We start from the raw sequence: 17130 nt of genomic DNA, 5'->3' as shown, positions 1-17130 counted from the left end.
CCTCATTGAGTCTATGAACCTGAATTGATTTGAAATATGAATTTCTTTTTGATGAGTGTGATGATCATTGTCCATGATTATTAGTAACTAGAAACTATCAAGGCTATCAATGAAGCATAAGGAATAATGGTATGAAAACATTAGAGTGGTCTAATTTTACTGGAAGACTGGTATGGAAGCACAATTATTCATTGGATCTTTGACTTGTAATGAAAATATCAATTGAAAATTTTATAAAAAGTGTTTCTTTTTCTAAGATTGTTTTGTTTAAATATGAGCAGAGTTACACAATTTTCGTATAAAATTGCAGAGTTTGTGCAGAAAATTACAGAACATTAGTGCAAAATCATAGAAAAAATTAAATTGCAGATTTTTATTTACTAAGTGCAGCAACTTTAATGCAGAATTGCACAATAGAACTAAAGCCAAACCTGTTGCATAATTCAAGTGCATATCTGCAGAAACGCTATTAAAATCAATGTAAAACTACAAAATTCAAGTGTAAGATTACACAAATTTAATTAAAAATCAAAGTAAAACTATAAAGTTTAAGTGTAGATACAATTAAGAAACTCAGCAGAATCACCTAATATGCATAACTTAAGAAAAACCAATATTGCAATTCTAAATGTGACAATCTATAAAATTAGAACTACCTAAAAAAAATTCATATTTTTTCCGGATTAGGATTTCTACATTTAGAACGATTATGACCACTCTGATCACATCGGCTACATTTGTAAACATGCACATCTTGAAATTGTGACTCTCGACGCTTCTTGCATGGTCTTCCCGGAGGACGAGTTGTTGTAGGTGGTATAAGAAAAATATTATTCTCCCAGTCTGTTAGGGTCAGGTTGTTGACATCAGGCATGTCATGAGTTTCAATTGGGATCATACTGCTCGCATAAATCTTTTCTTGTGAACTTTTCAGATAGCACTCCTCTACATAGGTGTAGATGTTGCCATGTAATAATTTAATTGCAGCACAAGCATGTGGACATGGAATTCCAGTCATTTGCCATTCAAGACATGTACATTCTTTGCGTAGTAGATTCACACATACATCAACATTTGACCCTCTAACCATAACATTATGATCTCCATATCTCACTGCTTTAAGAAACTCACTTCTAGCTACATGCTCCATCAATATTTTATCAATCTTTGGCCCAACTTCATTCTTCCATTTAGTCATCTCTAACTTTGCAGTATATAACAGATTTGCAAGTTTGTCTCTATACTCTGTCATTAAAGCACAAATACTATGAGTCCTCTCTTTTCTTATCCATGAATTAAATAATTCAGCTACATTGGTAGTTATGAGGTCCCATCGTCGATGAGGGAATTGAGACTTTGCCCATTTGTTAATATCTCCTTTAGTCTCTAACCAATTTGCAAGTTCTGGTGAAAATGCACGAAGTTGTTCCACAGCTTCTGTAAACTCTGTGCCAAAACGGGTATAACAAACTGCGTCTAGTAGTTTTTTTGCATCTTTTTTTACTTCACCGCGTATTCCCCTCTGTAACTTTTTAGTTTCTGCACAAAAATTTTGTTTCACATGTCGATAACAATAAGCATGTCTATCCCTGTCATATACTTGCTCCACAACTGCAATAATTGATGGATGCCTATCAGATATTAACGTAACTGGAATTGACCCAGTTAGTTCTTTCAAATTAGATAGGAACCAAAGCCAATTCTCATTATTTTCAGCACTAACAATTGCATACGCAATCAGAAATAAATCATTATTTGCATCGCATGTAGAGGCAGCTAGAAGAGTTCCCTTGTATGGACCACTTAAGTGGCAACCATCAATAAATAATATAGGCCTTGCTTCACGAAGAAAACCTGTCACACAACACACATATGCAACAAAAAGCTTTTCAAATTGATAGCTAGGAGAGCATGTCCATTTTGCAACTGTTTGTGGATCAGTTTTCACTAAACGATTACATATCCAAGGAATTAGCATATATGAATCTTTAGGTACGCCATTAATTTCAGCTAATGCTTTCTCCTTTGCAGTCCAAGCTTGGTGATATGTTAGTGAAAATCCGTATTCCTTGAAAATATCATTTCGTATGTCATTAGGCAACTTGTCAGGAGTTAATCTCAACTTGTCGACAATAATTGAAGACACCAAATTAGATCTGAAAGAGTGAGTACTCTCCAATACATCTTGAGCTGAGTGCTTATGATTCTTGATAAAATGTCTCACTACGAGGAACGAAGTATTTTTTCCCATAGCATAAGCCGACAATTTCCACGGACAACCTTCAACCTTGCAGACACAAATTATTTTACCCGGACTGTTCTTTAAGAACTTGTATGTAAACTTATGAGTAATACCATATTCAAACAAGCTTTCCTCAGCTTACTTGCATTTTAAAAAATCTATCCTTCTTCCTTTATAAGATCATTCCACTTAGCAGAGCCATTGATAATCTGAGGTGTAGGGACAAGTTGGGTTGTACATAGAATTGGTGTCAATGGATTTTGACCATCAATATTAGTAACGACATCGACTCCTTGAGTTGAATTACTTGATAGTGTACTAATCATAAAAAAATTAAATTAATTTCATAACAATTCACTAATCACTAATATAAGAAAATTTATAAAAAGATAACCCAGTTGGAATACATACCTGTCATGAACGTTGTCGTCCTTGTCCTCATGAGGTGCAATATCATGGTTAGTCTTTTCTACCTCCATGATATATACATGAGCTGTATCATCATTGAATGTGATCAATTGGTTAACACTATCAGTATCAATGAGATCTATGAGTTGAGATTGGTTAAACTTGACTGTGTAGGTAATGCGTTTATTCTGCATATTTTCCTTGGTTCGAAGCCATATCTTATGCATTAAATTTGAATGCGTGCATCCTTCTTCAATTAGCTCTCCTATGATTTTTCCTCCATGATAAATAATTTTCTGGCTTGGTACAACTTCAATATTACCTCCAATGTGAAAATAACAAAAAATTTGTCGACGAACAGTAGATTCCATGTCTATGCAAAAATATAAAACAATAAATAACCAATAATGAGGGAAGAGACATTAAAATCTAAAAATGAATTTGAAAGAAATATATTACTCAATAGCAATGTTTCTGCAAGGATATACTAGAAAATCAACTTACCTGCCAGGAGTATACTCATAGGTACTCCCAGGTCTTAAGTTTTGTGATTGACAGCAACAAATGTCTCTATGAGTTATAGATGAAGAATAAGGATTTGAGTGTCATAGATAATTAGAAAAAAAATTATGTTAAAAAAAAGAAATAAATGAAAAAATAATGTAAGGATATATTTGTCTCTTCACAAAAAAAAATTTGGTCCTTTTTTTTAAATATTAAAAAATAAGTCTTTCTAAATAATTTTAAAATTAAAGGTCCTTTTTAATAATTAAATTTTCCTAATGGTCCTTTATAATAATTTTCCCTATTCTATATAACTTAAATTTCATACCTAACTACCCAAAATTTCCCTTTCACATTCCTTACTTATGTATCAACTTTTATTTTAATTTTATCATATATGCATTGATCCTTGAATTTTAACTTAGCATTGGGGTAATTTTGTCCCCTTATTTATTCATTGAATATTTTTGGATTTTTTTTAACATAAACACAGCTTATCAATGCACATAGAATTTTAATTTTTCTTTTATAGTTTCACATGAGTAGGTACCCAAATTCCTATTATATTATCATGACACATTCCCTTATTATATTTTGTTCCTACAATCTTCCCATACTCAATTAACACACAATTCTATCTCAAGCTAACCAAAAATTCAATTGGGATATATAATTGTTTTTCCGCTTAAGGCTAGTGATGTGGTAAAATAAAGAACAAATGGGATTTAAAGGCTCAAAGTGGCTAACAAAGGTAATTGAAAGGGTAGGCTTATTTGGGATAAGTGAGCTAAACAAATAATGGCCTCAATCATATGCAAGCATATAAATATATTAAACATTGGACATATAGGATGAAACAAAATATAGATTACAATCATAGAGAAGTAAACACACAAGAATAAAATAATTATGGTTAAATAATGTAACCATGTATTTAGGCTCAAAGTCTCACAGGTTGTGTGTTCTTTAGCTCAAAAACTATGTTCCAAATACAACTTCAAGAAAATTTAACATAAAAGTTTTGATTAAAATTAGTGAAATTTTGTTCTAAAAATAGAGTCTTAGAAGAAACTTATTATCTTTTCAATCAAGTAGAACATGCATGCAACTAACCTATTACTATACAATTTATCCTATTCTACAAAAGAAAAACTAACTAAATATCCTATTTTATTGGTGTTAGGGAAGAGAAATTACCTCCGGAAGTCAGGTACTGACCGACCTCCCCACACTTAAGGCTTTGCACCATCCTTGGTGCCATCTGTCAGGAACAAAGGTGGGTTGGTAGCAGTATCTCCACAGTCGGGACCGTCATGGCTCCCTGTGCTGGTAAATAAAGTGGAGTCCGGGGTGTTTGGGTCTTTGTATTTTCCCATAAGTAGCTCCTTGAGGTATGTGAATCGGCGCTTGTTACAGTGCTCTCTTAGCTTTGCTTTGTGTTCCTGCCGATCCAACCTCTCAAGTATCTGATGGAGCAGTTGGTTTGGTATGGGTGCTTGTGGTGTTGAAGGAGGAATGTCTTCAGCCGGTTCAGTAGGCTGGCTTGTAGTGGCTGCTAGAAGTCTGATATATTTTCCGTTAGGGACGTACTGATCATCCCGTGGGAGCATAGCTTTGGTGTCTCCAGCTCTGTAGGAGACTCCGGCTGCTGAGACGAGATCTAAAACCAAGGCGGGAAAAGGTAAGTTGCCCGCAATTTGTACATGTCCCATAGCATTCCGGATGTGTCTTGGTAGGTTCAGAGGCTGGTCTGTAAGAATGCACCATAGTAGAACAACCATGTCTGCAGTGAAGGAGGACTCGTGGGTACTCGGAAAGACGTAATGAGATATAATCTGTGCCCACACGCGAGCCTCCAAGGTAAGTGCAGAAGCCAATATTCCCTTAGATCGGGAACGATGGTATCCGTAGATCCATCTGTTGCCAGGTAGTGCGATAACTCTGAGAACAGCATCCCAGTCAAATTGGTACATCTGGTGCTTGAGTACGGCCTCTTGAAATGTGTCCTGTCCTTCTGGAGTAGGGGGAAGATCTAAAGCTCGCTGAATGGCCTCTTCTGTAATGGGGACTTGCTTCTGTCGGACATAGACAGACTGCAGGGTTGGCAGGTGAAAATTAGAGTAGAACTCGACTACCCAGGAAAGATTAACCTGCCGTGGCTGTCTCTGTAGGAAACTCCATTGTCTTCGTTCAATTTGCGGCTCAACAAATTCAGCAATACTGGTCGGGAGGATAAGAAGGTATTCATTGTTGTAACTCCTTTCTGCCAGGATGGGGAACATCTGCTCACAGTAGCGATTGGTAAATCGCGCAGTGTCCTTTGCTGGGAAGGCTTTCTCTTTTTTATCAACCTTTATAATCCTCTTAATTCTTTTTTTTTTTTGAGGGCTTAACTGCAGTTGAGGATGGCTCTGCCACTAATGCCCCTTTTGTTCCTCTTCTTGCTGGTGGTTTGGGAGTAGCTTTCTCCTTTCCTTTCTTGGTGGCCATCCTAAAAGAAAGAAAAGAGAAAGTAGGTTAAAATGTCAAGGGTTAGAGCAAGGAAGAGAATGGGAAAGGTGGTAATCAATGCACATTAAAAGATGAATGATGTTAACACATGGTCATGACTACATGTGAAAAATCATCAACGGAAATATAGCAAGTGCACATGATGACAATTAAATGCAAGGTGTTTATTGGCATGCAGACAAAGGCATGAGTAGCATAGATCAAGCATTCAATGTTCAAGTTAGATTACCAAGCTTTTCAAACTAATAACCTGTTTGTAATGACAATTATATTGAATTAATATGATATGAAAAAGGGTTTTGTGAAAACCAAGTATTTTAGAGTAGTAGGATAAAAGATATCGAAAAACAGTGCACAATGCCATACGGGCGTTTTCACAAACACATAGCATGCATGGTAAATAAGCTAATGAAAATAATAAATTGAACATGCAAGCAATCCTTAAAAATTAATATATAATTGCCAAATAATTTTGCAACAATCCACAAGCATATCATAACAAACAATGACCCAAATAAATTTCCAACACCAATTAAAAGAAAAAGAAAGAAAAAGAAAACATTGATAATGAAAGTAAAAAGAAAAAAAAGAACGGAAGAAGAAAACATAAAATAAAGAAGAAGAATAGAAAAGTAAGGAGGGAAGAAGAAAAGAAAAACCTTGAAAATGGTGGTGAGAGAAAGAGAAAGTAGAAAGTGAGAAAGAGGGAAGAAGGAAGAAAGGGGAAGAAAGAAATAAGAAGGGAAAATAAAAAGTAGGATTTGGGGAAGAGAAAGATAAGATATTTTGGCAGATTAGGATAAGCTGTGCGGCGCAAGCGACGCGGACGCGTGGGGTACGCGTTTGCGCGGATGGCGCTTATATGAATCGATGCGGTCGCATCGGTCACGCGGACGCGTGACTTGTTCGGTGCTACTGGCGCGAGGGTAGCCTCGCGCTCGCACAACTCTCTGTTCGAAACTCATTGTTGCCAAATTCCAGGGTGACGCGTTCGCGTGGTGGACGCGATCGCGTGGGTGGCCAATATTGGAATACGACGCGGACGCGTGGGGCACGCGTTCACGTGGTAAGGCTTGTGTGTCTAGCGCCAGTCCAGCCCTACTCCAGCACAACTTTCGGCCATGCACCCTTTCTTACGTCAATTTTCAGGTCATGCGTCCGCGTGGGTGACGCGGACGCGTGGGAGGCATTTTTCCCACATGACGCGAACGCGTCAGTGACGCAGTCGCGTAGATCAATCTGTGCCTAAGGCACGCCTCCAGCCACGCTCTCGTGTGACTTTCTATTCGATTTATTTTTCTTTCTTACTCACCTGCGACGCGGACGCGTCGGCAACGCTGTCGCGTCGCGTGTCCTTTTTTTTATGCAATGTGCAAATGAAGATGTAAACTATAGGCACTAGTACTGAGAAGAGTTATTGAGAAAGGAAATAAAGAAATAAAAGAAAGAAATTATCATACCACGGTGGGTTGTCTCCCACCCAGCACTTTGCTTTAACGTCCTTAAGTTGGACGCTCCACTAGCTTAGTCTTCTGCTGTGGGTGGATCCTCCAAGAGGAAGACTTCTAACTCCTTGTTTTTCGTTGCCTTCTCACCATGATATAGCTTTAAGCGATGTCCATTAACTTTGATGAATTCAGAGCTCGAAGGATGACTTAGGTGGAAAACTCCGTATGGCTCGGCCTTCTCTACTCTATATGGACCTTCCCATCTTGATCTCAACTTGCCTGGCATGAGCCTCAGTCTAGAGTTGTAAAGGAGGACAAAGTCCCCAGGTTGGAACTCTCTACTCTTGATGTGCTTATCATGCACAGCCTTCATCTTTTCCTTGTACAGCCTTGAGTTCTCATAAGCTTCTAGGCGCAGGCTCTCTAATTCTTGCAGTTGCAACTTCCTCTCAGTTCCGGCCTTCTCAAAATCCATATTACACTCCTTTACTGCCCAAAAGGCTTTGTGCTCTACCTCAACTGGGAGGTGACAGGCTTTTCCATAAACTAAGCGGAAGGGACTCATCCCAATGGGTGTCTTGTAAGCCGTTCTGTATGCCCAGAGTGCATCTTGTAGCCTGGTGCTCCAGTTTCTTCTATGAGGTTTGACTATCTTCTGCAATATACTCTTTATCTCTCTGTTAGACACCTCAGCTTGCCCATTAGTCTGAGGATGGTAGGCTGTTGCCACTTTATGAACTATCCCATGCTTCTTCAGTAATCCTGTTAGTCTCCTGTTACAGAAATGGGTGCCTTGATCGCTCACGATTGCTCGTGGTGATCCAAAGCGACAAATAATATGGGTTCTAACAAAGGAAACAACAGTGTTAGCATCATCAGTGCGGGTAGAAATTGCTTCCACCCATTTAGAAACGTAATCTACAGCTAACAATATATAAAAATAACCATTAGAATGTGGAAATGGACCCATGAAGTCAATGCCCCAAACATAAAAAATTTCACAGAAAAGCATAGTCTGTTGAGGCATCTCATCCCTCTTGGATATATTACCAAACCTTTGGCATAGGGAACAAGATTTACAAAATTCAGCAGCGTCTTTAAAAAGAGTAGGTCACCAGAATCCACAGTCTAAAATTTTTCTAGCTGTTCTTTGAGGGCCAAAATATCCTCCACTCTCAGATGAGTGGCAGGCCACTAAAATGGACTGGAATTCTGATTGAGGCACACACCGTCTAATTACCTGGTCAGTGCCACATCTCCATAAATATGGGTCATCTAATATATAATATTTGGACTCGCTTTTCAGCTTGTCTCTTTGATGCTTAGTAAAGTTTGGAGAAAAAGTGCGGCTAACTAGATAATTAGCTACAGGCGCATACCAAGGGACTACTTCAGATACTGCTTGCAAGTTGTCGAATGGGAAATTATCATTTATAGGAGTGGAGGTATCCTTAATGTGCTCAAGGCGACTCAAGTGGTCTGCCACTAGATTCTGGTTACCACTCCTGTCCTTAATTTCTAAATCAAATTCTTGTAGTAGCAGTATCCAACGTATAAGCCTTGGTTTGGACTCCTTTTTAGCTAATAAATACTTTAGATCTGCGTGGTCTGAGTACACTACTACTTTATCACCAAGTAAATAGGCTCAGAATTTATCCAGAGAAAAAATAATAGCCAGAAGCTCTTTCTCAGTAGTAGTGTAATTAGACTAAGCAGTGTCTAAAGTCTTAGATGCATAAGCAATTACAAAAGGATCCTTACCTTCATGCTGAGCCAGCGCTGCTCCTACTGCATGGTTGGAAGCATCGCACATGATTTTAAATGGCTGGCTCCAGTCTGGTCCTCTCACAATTAGAGCTTGAGTCAGGGCGGTCTTCAGCTTATCAAATGCTTGTTTGCAATCCTCACTGAACTCGAACTCAATATCTTTCTGCAGTAGTCTGGATAAGGGTAGTGCTACCTTACTAAAGTCCTTAATGAATCTCCGGTAAAAACCTGCATGGCCAAGGAACGAACGGACTTCCCTCACAGAGGAGGGGTAAGGTAAATTAGAAATAACATCCACCTTTGCTGGATCTACAGAAATGCCAGTATGAAACACAACATGTCCTAGTACAATCCCTTGTTTTACCATAAAGTGACATTTTTCAAAATTCAATACAAGGTTCATACTGACACATCTATCTAATACTCTAGATAAACTATCCAAGCAAAGGATAAATGAATCACCATAAACGCTAAAATCATCCATAAAAACCTCCATACAGTTCTCAATAAGGTCAGAGAAAAGACTCATCATGCACCTTTAGAAAGTAGCTGGTGCATTACACAAGTCAAAGGGCATTCTCTTATAAGCATAAGTGCCAAAAGGACATGTGAAAGTAGTCTTTTCCTGATCTTCAGGAGCTATATGGATTTGAAAATAGCCTGTATGACCATCTAGAAAACAATAATGGGATTTACCTGACAGGCGATCAAGCATCAGATCAATGAATGGCAAGGAGTAATGATCTTTGCGAGTGGCTTGGTTGAGACGCCTATAGTCAATGCAAAATCTCCATGAATTCTGCACTCTAGTTGTCAGAAGCTCTCCATGCTCATTTCTTACTGTTGTGATTCCAGATTTCTTGGGCACCACTTGTACTGGACTGACCCATTCGCTATCTGAGATGGGGTAAATGATATCTGCTTCAAGTAGCCTGGTCACTTCTTTCTTGACAACTTCTAAGATGGTGGGATTCAGTCTTCTCTGAGGTTGACGGACGGGCTTTTCTCCCTCTTCTAGGAATATTCTGTGCTCACAAACTTGAGGGCTGATGCCTACTATATCCGCCAGGCTCCATCCAATTGCTTTCTTGTGTTTTCTCAGCACACTGAGTAGCTGTTCTTCTTGTTGAGAAGTGAGTTCCCTCGCAATGATAACTGGAAACTTCTGCTTGTCCTCAAGGTAAGCATACTTGAGGTGTGGAGAGAGGGGCTTTAATTCCAATTTCTGCTTATGGCCAGGCTCTGGATCATCCGGAGCTGGTGATAATGGCAAAGTGCCCTCATTGTCCTCTGAAAGTGTCCCCACACTTGGACTTTGTCCTGTGTACTTCTCCTCTAATTCCTCCTGGTGAACTTCAGCCACAGTTTCATCTATGATGTCACACTGAGAGATAGAATGATCATCCGGAGGGTGCTCCATAGCTCCATTTAAACTGAATTTCACTATTCTGCCATCTATTTCAAAAGAATAAATTCCGAAAAATGCGTCCAGCTTGAACTTTGAAGTCTTCAGAAATGGTCTTCCAAGCAGGATTGATGATGGCCTTCCTGAGTCATTAGGGGGCATTTCCAGGATATAGAAGTCAATGGAAAATATGAGCCCCTTAATGCTCACTAATACATCTTCAGTAATTCCAACCACTGTAATAATTCTTTTATCTGCTAACACAAAACGAGCTGCCGGCCTTTTTAAGGGAGGGAGCCTCAAAGTATCATATATAGACAAAGGCATTATACTAACACATGCTCCTAAATCACACATGCAGTCAGAAAATATCACACCTCCAATAGTACAGTTAACCATACATGGACCTGGATCACTACACTTTTCAGGTATTCCTCCCATTAAAGCAGATATAGAACTACCTAAAGGAATAGTTTCTAATTCATTAATTTTGTCTTTATGTATACATAAATCTTTTAGAAACTTTGCGTATTTAGGTACCTGCTGAATAACATCAAAAAGGGGAACAGTTACCTCAACCTTTTTGAATATTTCTACCATTTTGGGATCAAGTTCCATCTGCTTCCTGGGCTTCCTTGCAATTTGTGGAAATGGAATAGGAAGGGTGTTTACTGCAGCGTCTGCATCCTTTGGTGCTTCTTTCTGTGGTTGAGCTTCTTCTTCTTCAACCATGTCTTGTATGTCCTCTTCCTCTTCAGCATCCTCTACTTCTACCACCTCTTCAGCTGAAGCATGTTCTGATGGGATTGGCTCCTCCTGATTCCTCTCTTACAGTGTGGTTCTGGACCTTAGGGTGATGGCATTGATGCCACCCTTTGGATTGGGTAAGGGTTGAGAAGGAATTCCACTGGAGCTTGCATGTTGAGTGTTTGAGGTATTGGATGATCCCAGCTGAGAGATGAGAGCTTGTATAGCGGATGTTAGACCGTTAAGTGAACTTTCCATGTTCCTTTGTCCTTGCGCAATGGATTGAAGCGCCTCGTCACTCGGAAAGGAATTAGATTGAGTGATCTGTGGAACTTGTTGTTGGTTGTGCTATGCTCCTTGGGATTGCCTCAGGTGAGGTGCTCTGTAAGGCTGGTTCTGATTTTGCTGCCTGTTGTTGTTATTATTCCACCTCTGATTTCCTTGATTGTGTCTGCCTCCTCTATTATTGTTGTCCCTCCAACTCTGGTTAGAATTATCCCTCCAACCTTGGTTGAAATTGTCCTGCCATCCATGGTTGTAGCTGCCACCTTGGTTGTATCCTTGGTTGGGGCGGTCATAGAAGTTATGAGTGGCTGCCACAGTGTTGTCTTCCTGCTGGAGCTGCGAACATTCATCAGTATAGTGGCTATAATCAACACAGATCCCGCACACTCTCTGTGGGACTAACTGTTGGCTTTGCTGCGTTTGTTGTTGATTCAACTGCATCTGCTTCAGTAAGTTGGTCATTTCACATATACTCTGAGTCAGAGCAGTAGTCTGCTTGCTAGAAGATACCTCTGCAACAGCTTTTGACCGGCTTTGTTTCTGCCTGTGATTCCGAGTAGATTCAGCTAAGTCGCTGATCAATTGCCATGCCTCATCAGTGGTCTTGTACTTTTTCATAGACCCATTGCTAGCACTTTCCAATGTGGTCTTATCTTGAGGCCTCATGCCCTGTGTGACGTAGCCGAGCAACACTAGCTTGTCAATCATATAGTGGGGGCATGCTTTCAAAAGATTGTTGAAGCGTTCCCAGTATTCGTAGAGAGTCTCGGACTCGTCCTGAACAATCATGGAAATGTCTATCCTCAGTTTATCAGTAACTTCAGCTGGAAAGAATTTTTCCAAAAATTCTCTTCTAAGTGTATCCCAGTCAGAAACAGTTGTTGCGGGTTGAGTGTAGTACCACTCTCTCACCTTTCCCTCAAGAGAGAACGGGAAGGCTTTTAACAGAAAAGAAGTTTCATCTGCACCATCACGCCTGACAGTAGAACAGGCTGCTTGGAAATTCCTAAGGTGCTTGATAGGCTCTTGAGCAGGTAAGCCATGAAACTTAGGCATCAAGTTGAGTAGTGCAGTCTTTATTTCAAAATCTGTAGCCACTGCTGGGTAATGCGCTTGAAACGGTTGCATTGTAAAATCAGGGGCTCCAGCCTCCTGGATCGTAACTCTCCTAGGTGGTGCCATGTCACCTGCACGTAAATCAACCGAATCAGTAGAAAGGGAGCTTGTTTCTTCCTTACGTGACGTTTCAGATTCGCCCTCGGGGAGGACTAGCCGACGCCGAGCTTGCCTTATACGTGAAATAGTTCTTTCAATTTCAGGATCAAATACTGGCAAGCTTGGATCAGGAAGTGAACGCGTCATTTAACAAAAGAAACATGCAGCTCATAGTAGCAAAAAAATATAAAATGCAAATAAATAAATTTCAATCAATAACTTAGCACTCTATTGCAACACCCCGGCAACGGCGCCAAAAATTGACGTGGCGGAAATTGGCGAGTTAAAAAATTATTATAAGAGATACGTTGCAAGTATAGTTCTTAACCAACCAAAAATCCACTTATCAATTTAGAAGGGTTGTCACAAAATTAGAATTAAAATACTGGCAGTATAAATCCCAGGTCGTCTCCCGACGAGTTGCAGAAAGATATGCTATTTTATTAATCAGGTGTTTTCCAAAAGGGTTTGAATTTGATAGACAGGAAATTAAATCAGAGAATTTATGTAATTTAAATAAAAACCTTGACCGGGAGTAGATTAGTCGGAAATCCTATCCTTGTTGGAGTTATTGAAGGTTGTCTACTCAGTTATCCTTTACCAGATAAAGGAAAGTCAAGCAAGTTGGAAATCAGTTTCTATTCACAAGTTCTAATCCTCTCCCTTGGGAAGGACTAGTGTCAGTGATTAGAGGGCGACCCAACGCTAAACCCAATTATAATTTTACTCTTGAGCATTCCAACTCAAGGTTCTCCTTTCAACCAACTCCCAATCAAGTTATGAAACTACTCGCTCATTATGAATGTAAAATTCACGAAATAAGAAAGTGAAATAAAGAAAGACATGATAAATAATAATCAAAAGGATCAATAAAAAAATAAAAATAGTTCTTGTATTAATAAATTCTAAAAATAATCCAATAGTAACTCTGAATAAATTAAGGATATGAAAGAGTAAGTAACAAGTAAGGAAACAAACTAGAATGATGAAGTCTTGACGGAGGTAATAACCCTTCTCAATATCCCAATCCAAAAAGCAATAAAATCAAAAATTCTAAGAACTATAAATGTGTAGAGAGAAAATCTAGAGGAGGAGTAAATTCAGATCTAAAAACTAAAATTATACCGAATGAATATTGTTCTTGGTCTCTGCATGTTCTCTAGCTCTAATATGCTTTTCTGGGCCGAAAACTGGGTCAAAACAAGGCCCAAAATCGCCCCCAGTGAATTCTGCAGATTCTGCAGATCGTGCACGTCACGCAATCGCGTCATCCAGCGTTTTGCCTTGCCACGCGTGCGCGTCGTCCACGCATTCGCGTCACTTGTGCAGTTTCCAATCCATGCGTTCGCGTCAGGCACGCGAGCACGTCACTGCAATTTCCTCTAATTCGCGCGGTCGCGTGAGCCATGCGTCCGCGTCGCTTTTCGTTGGTCATCTCCTCAATTTCTTGTGTTCCTTCCATTTTTGCAAGCCTCCTTTCCAATCTCCAAGTCATTCATGCCCTATAAAGCCTGAAACACTTAACACACAGATCACGGCATCGAATGAAATAAAGGAGAATTAAAATACATAATTAAAAGTCTCTAGGAAGCAAGTTTTCAACCATGGAGTAATTTTGGGAAGGAATTGTAAATACATGCTAATTTAATGAATAAGTGGGTAAATATTTGATAAAACCACACAATTAAACACAATATAAACCATAAAACCCTGTTTTACAAATTTAAACTTTGTTTTCAACTATTTCACCTTTCCAACAAGGTTGTAAGCTTCTATCACACCCTTTTAAGACTCTTGGGCCTAATTTTGGATATTTAAAACATGGGAAAGAATTTAAGGATTTTAGATGATATTATTTGGAAAATTAGAAAAATGGAGGCCTAGGTTTCTGGCGTTCTGAGGACGGTTCGATGGTATGTGATGAATGGTTGGTGTATGAGATGAGGATCGAAGAACTGTTGAGTTCGGAATAAAAATGTGAATTTACAGTGGTTGAGATGAGTCGAGGGCTCGAATGTGTGATGAGGAATCACTGATGTATTGAAAATATTTTCTGAAAAACCACTGAACTACTGTTTTATGATTATGAGATGCTATGCGCTCGGTAGGGACGGCGGTTCGATCCTGCCTGTCAAGGTAGCGGCGGCGGCGTAAGGACGGTGGTTGGATCCCACTTACGTTGAGATGCGAGGTCGGTGGCAAGAGTATTCCGCTCGCATCCCTTCGGATCATCAGAGTGTGCAGGCACAAAATTCTGGACAGTGATCCGAGCACTATATCTCGGGGGTTCCTAATAATGATTCCGAAGGACGACATCTCCATGGAGATGTGTTGGGTTGGCAGTTGAACCGACAATGTGATATCACAGCCAGTAGGACAGGCATTCATCATGTGCATCTTCTATCTGTTTGTTTGCTTTGCCGACTTATAATTGTATGCCTATTTGTATAACATGTCTAAATGCTATTTGAGTTACTTGCTTTATATGCCTCTACTTGTGTTTTACTTGCATTGTATATAACTGTGTTTGCTACTGGGATTGAGGAGGTTCGGAAGGCGGTGGCGATGGGATCGCATGGAGGATCGGTTGGTAAAGGCTGTGGAACAGCGGTGTTTGATTAGCATAGAATCCCTTAAGATAGAATACCCTATTTATTTATACTAAGGTTTATATTATTATGCTTTATTGTTTTAGTATGCCTTAAGATGAGATCTTGTGATGGATATGGAGCTTAGGATTGCCTTTGGCGTCCCGGGGTCTTATATCCTACATCATTGAGCACTGTTACCATACTGAGAACCTCCGGTTCTCATACCATATTTCTATTATGTTTTTCAGATGCAGGTCGCAACCCACCTCGATGAGTTGTCTGGTTGGTGACAGAAGCGGAGGATTCGGATACCTTTTGGGTCTTTTGATTTATTTTGTGTATACATCTCTCACTTTTGTATTTTGTTTTTGTCTAGAGGCTTGTATTTGAGAGAACAAAATTGTATAAGCTGTTTTTTTTAATGTCTAGTTCTTTTTTGCCTGTATTTGGCTAGCCGGCTTAAACTCCGCGAGCCATGGCTAGTTTCTTATGATATTACACTATTATACTATTATCTTTGTTTATATTACATCTGTTTCTTATGCTTTAAGTTAGAAGTTTCGTTAGTACGTTTGAGCTTTTCGAATCCTCTTTTGAGCTATATTCTTCATCGGACTTCTAGAATATATTAACCCTTTTTATACATTATATGTATCAGCTTTAGAACTGTCGTAACCTTTGATTAACCTTTGCTTTACGACGCGAGGTAAAGCCTAGGCTAATTAGGGTGTTACAGCGAGCAACGAGCTGTTGCAAGCATCGATTGGCAGCGGGGAGACGAGGCATAGCTACCGGCGAGAGACACGGAGACGAGGTCTATGAGTGAGGCACCGCTGCTGTGTGTCCTGTTCTTCTGCTTGACTGCACGGAGAGAAGCGAGATGGTGCATGGACGACGCGACAAGACGGCGACTATGCGGCTCTGTGAGAGTAAGAAGTTGAGGCGCCATTTTAGCCCGTCTCAGAGTGAGAGAGCGAGAGTGTATTCGGGAAGGGGAAGGGAGAATTAGGGTTGGGAAATTTTTACTTATTATTGATTTAATTTAATTATTAATTACATCTAAGTAATTAGTCTAGGAATGCTGCCATCTCAGCAAAACACGATGACCATGTCAGCAGCGTGGTCGCCGAAGATGTGCTCCAGTGAATTCGAGGGCACGCTTGTCAAGTTTTAAAATCTTTTAGGAATTATTTTGTCAATAACAAAAGTCAAGTACTATTTTCTCAGCGTCAAAATCTTTCGGTTACCAATTCGGCATTTACCTCTTTAGAATAAAAATAAAATAAAATAAACTCAATGTTAAGTTAGGGTTGTTACCTAAAGATAACGCGCTGGGTAAAGATGACACTGGCAGATGGTGGCTGATGAGTGGAGCTACGGAGAGAGAGAGAGAGAGAGAGAGAGAGAGAGAGAGAGAGAGAGAGAGAGAGAGAGAGAGAGAGAGAGAGAGAGAGAGAGAGAGAGAGAGAGAGAGAGAGAGAGAGAGAGAGAGAGGATTTCATCACGAAACTTAAGTATTCAAATTACTGTAGGATTTTTCGGCAGAAGAATCCGACAATAAAAGTAGTTTCATTAAATAAAACGGTGCGTTCCACCAAAATGAGTTACTATTGAAAATTTCTGCCAAAAAATTCAATTGTAAAACGCACGCCAAATTAAATACATTACGTGCCATCTGTTATCGTCGGATTTTTTGGTAGAAATATAAATCCGATGGTACCGGTTCAAGCTCAACGAAAGTAGTTATCAAACAGTCTCTAAACGAAATTGCCGGTAGTTTCTGTCCTAAAATCCGGCGATAATCAGCACATTTTTTGTAGTGAATCCAAGTTGAGACTTTGAATTGTTAACCATGCTCGCCAAGTATTGGAGTTATCTTCATCCAGTTTTTTTGGAATGGGAATCAACGCTTGCTTTGAAGATGAACTCGAGATGACGAAGCCCATGATCAAGAACTTGATCATGTGACTGTTGATACCATATGATGTTTTCTAATAGATGAGGTAA

At 39.5% G+C, this 17130-nt stretch overlaps 1 protein-coding gene across 1 annotated transcript; it reads right to left on the bottom strand.

Moving 5' to 3' along the window:
- Nucleotides 1-667: 667 nt before the first annotated feature.
- Nucleotides 668-2251, bottom strand: LOC112721072 (uncharacterized). Its single transcript, XM_025772149.1, has one exon. The coding sequence runs from the start codon at nucleotides 2249-2251 to the stop codon at nucleotides 668-670; it is 1584 nt and encodes a 527-aa protein (XP_025627934.1).
- Nucleotides 2252-17130: the final 14879 nt, after the last annotated feature.

This window comes from Arachis hypogaea, chromosome 11 (genome assembly GCF_003086295.3).
Source record: "Arachis hypogaea cultivar Tifrunner chromosome 11, arahy.Tifrunner.gnm2.J5K5, whole genome shotgun sequence".
NCBI classification, from domain to species: domain Eukaryota; kingdom Viridiplantae; phylum Streptophyta; class Magnoliopsida; order Fabales; family Fabaceae; genus Arachis; species Arachis hypogaea.
Note: the sequence above shows the minus strand (reverse complement) of the source record. Positions and strands in the feature narration are given on the sequence as shown.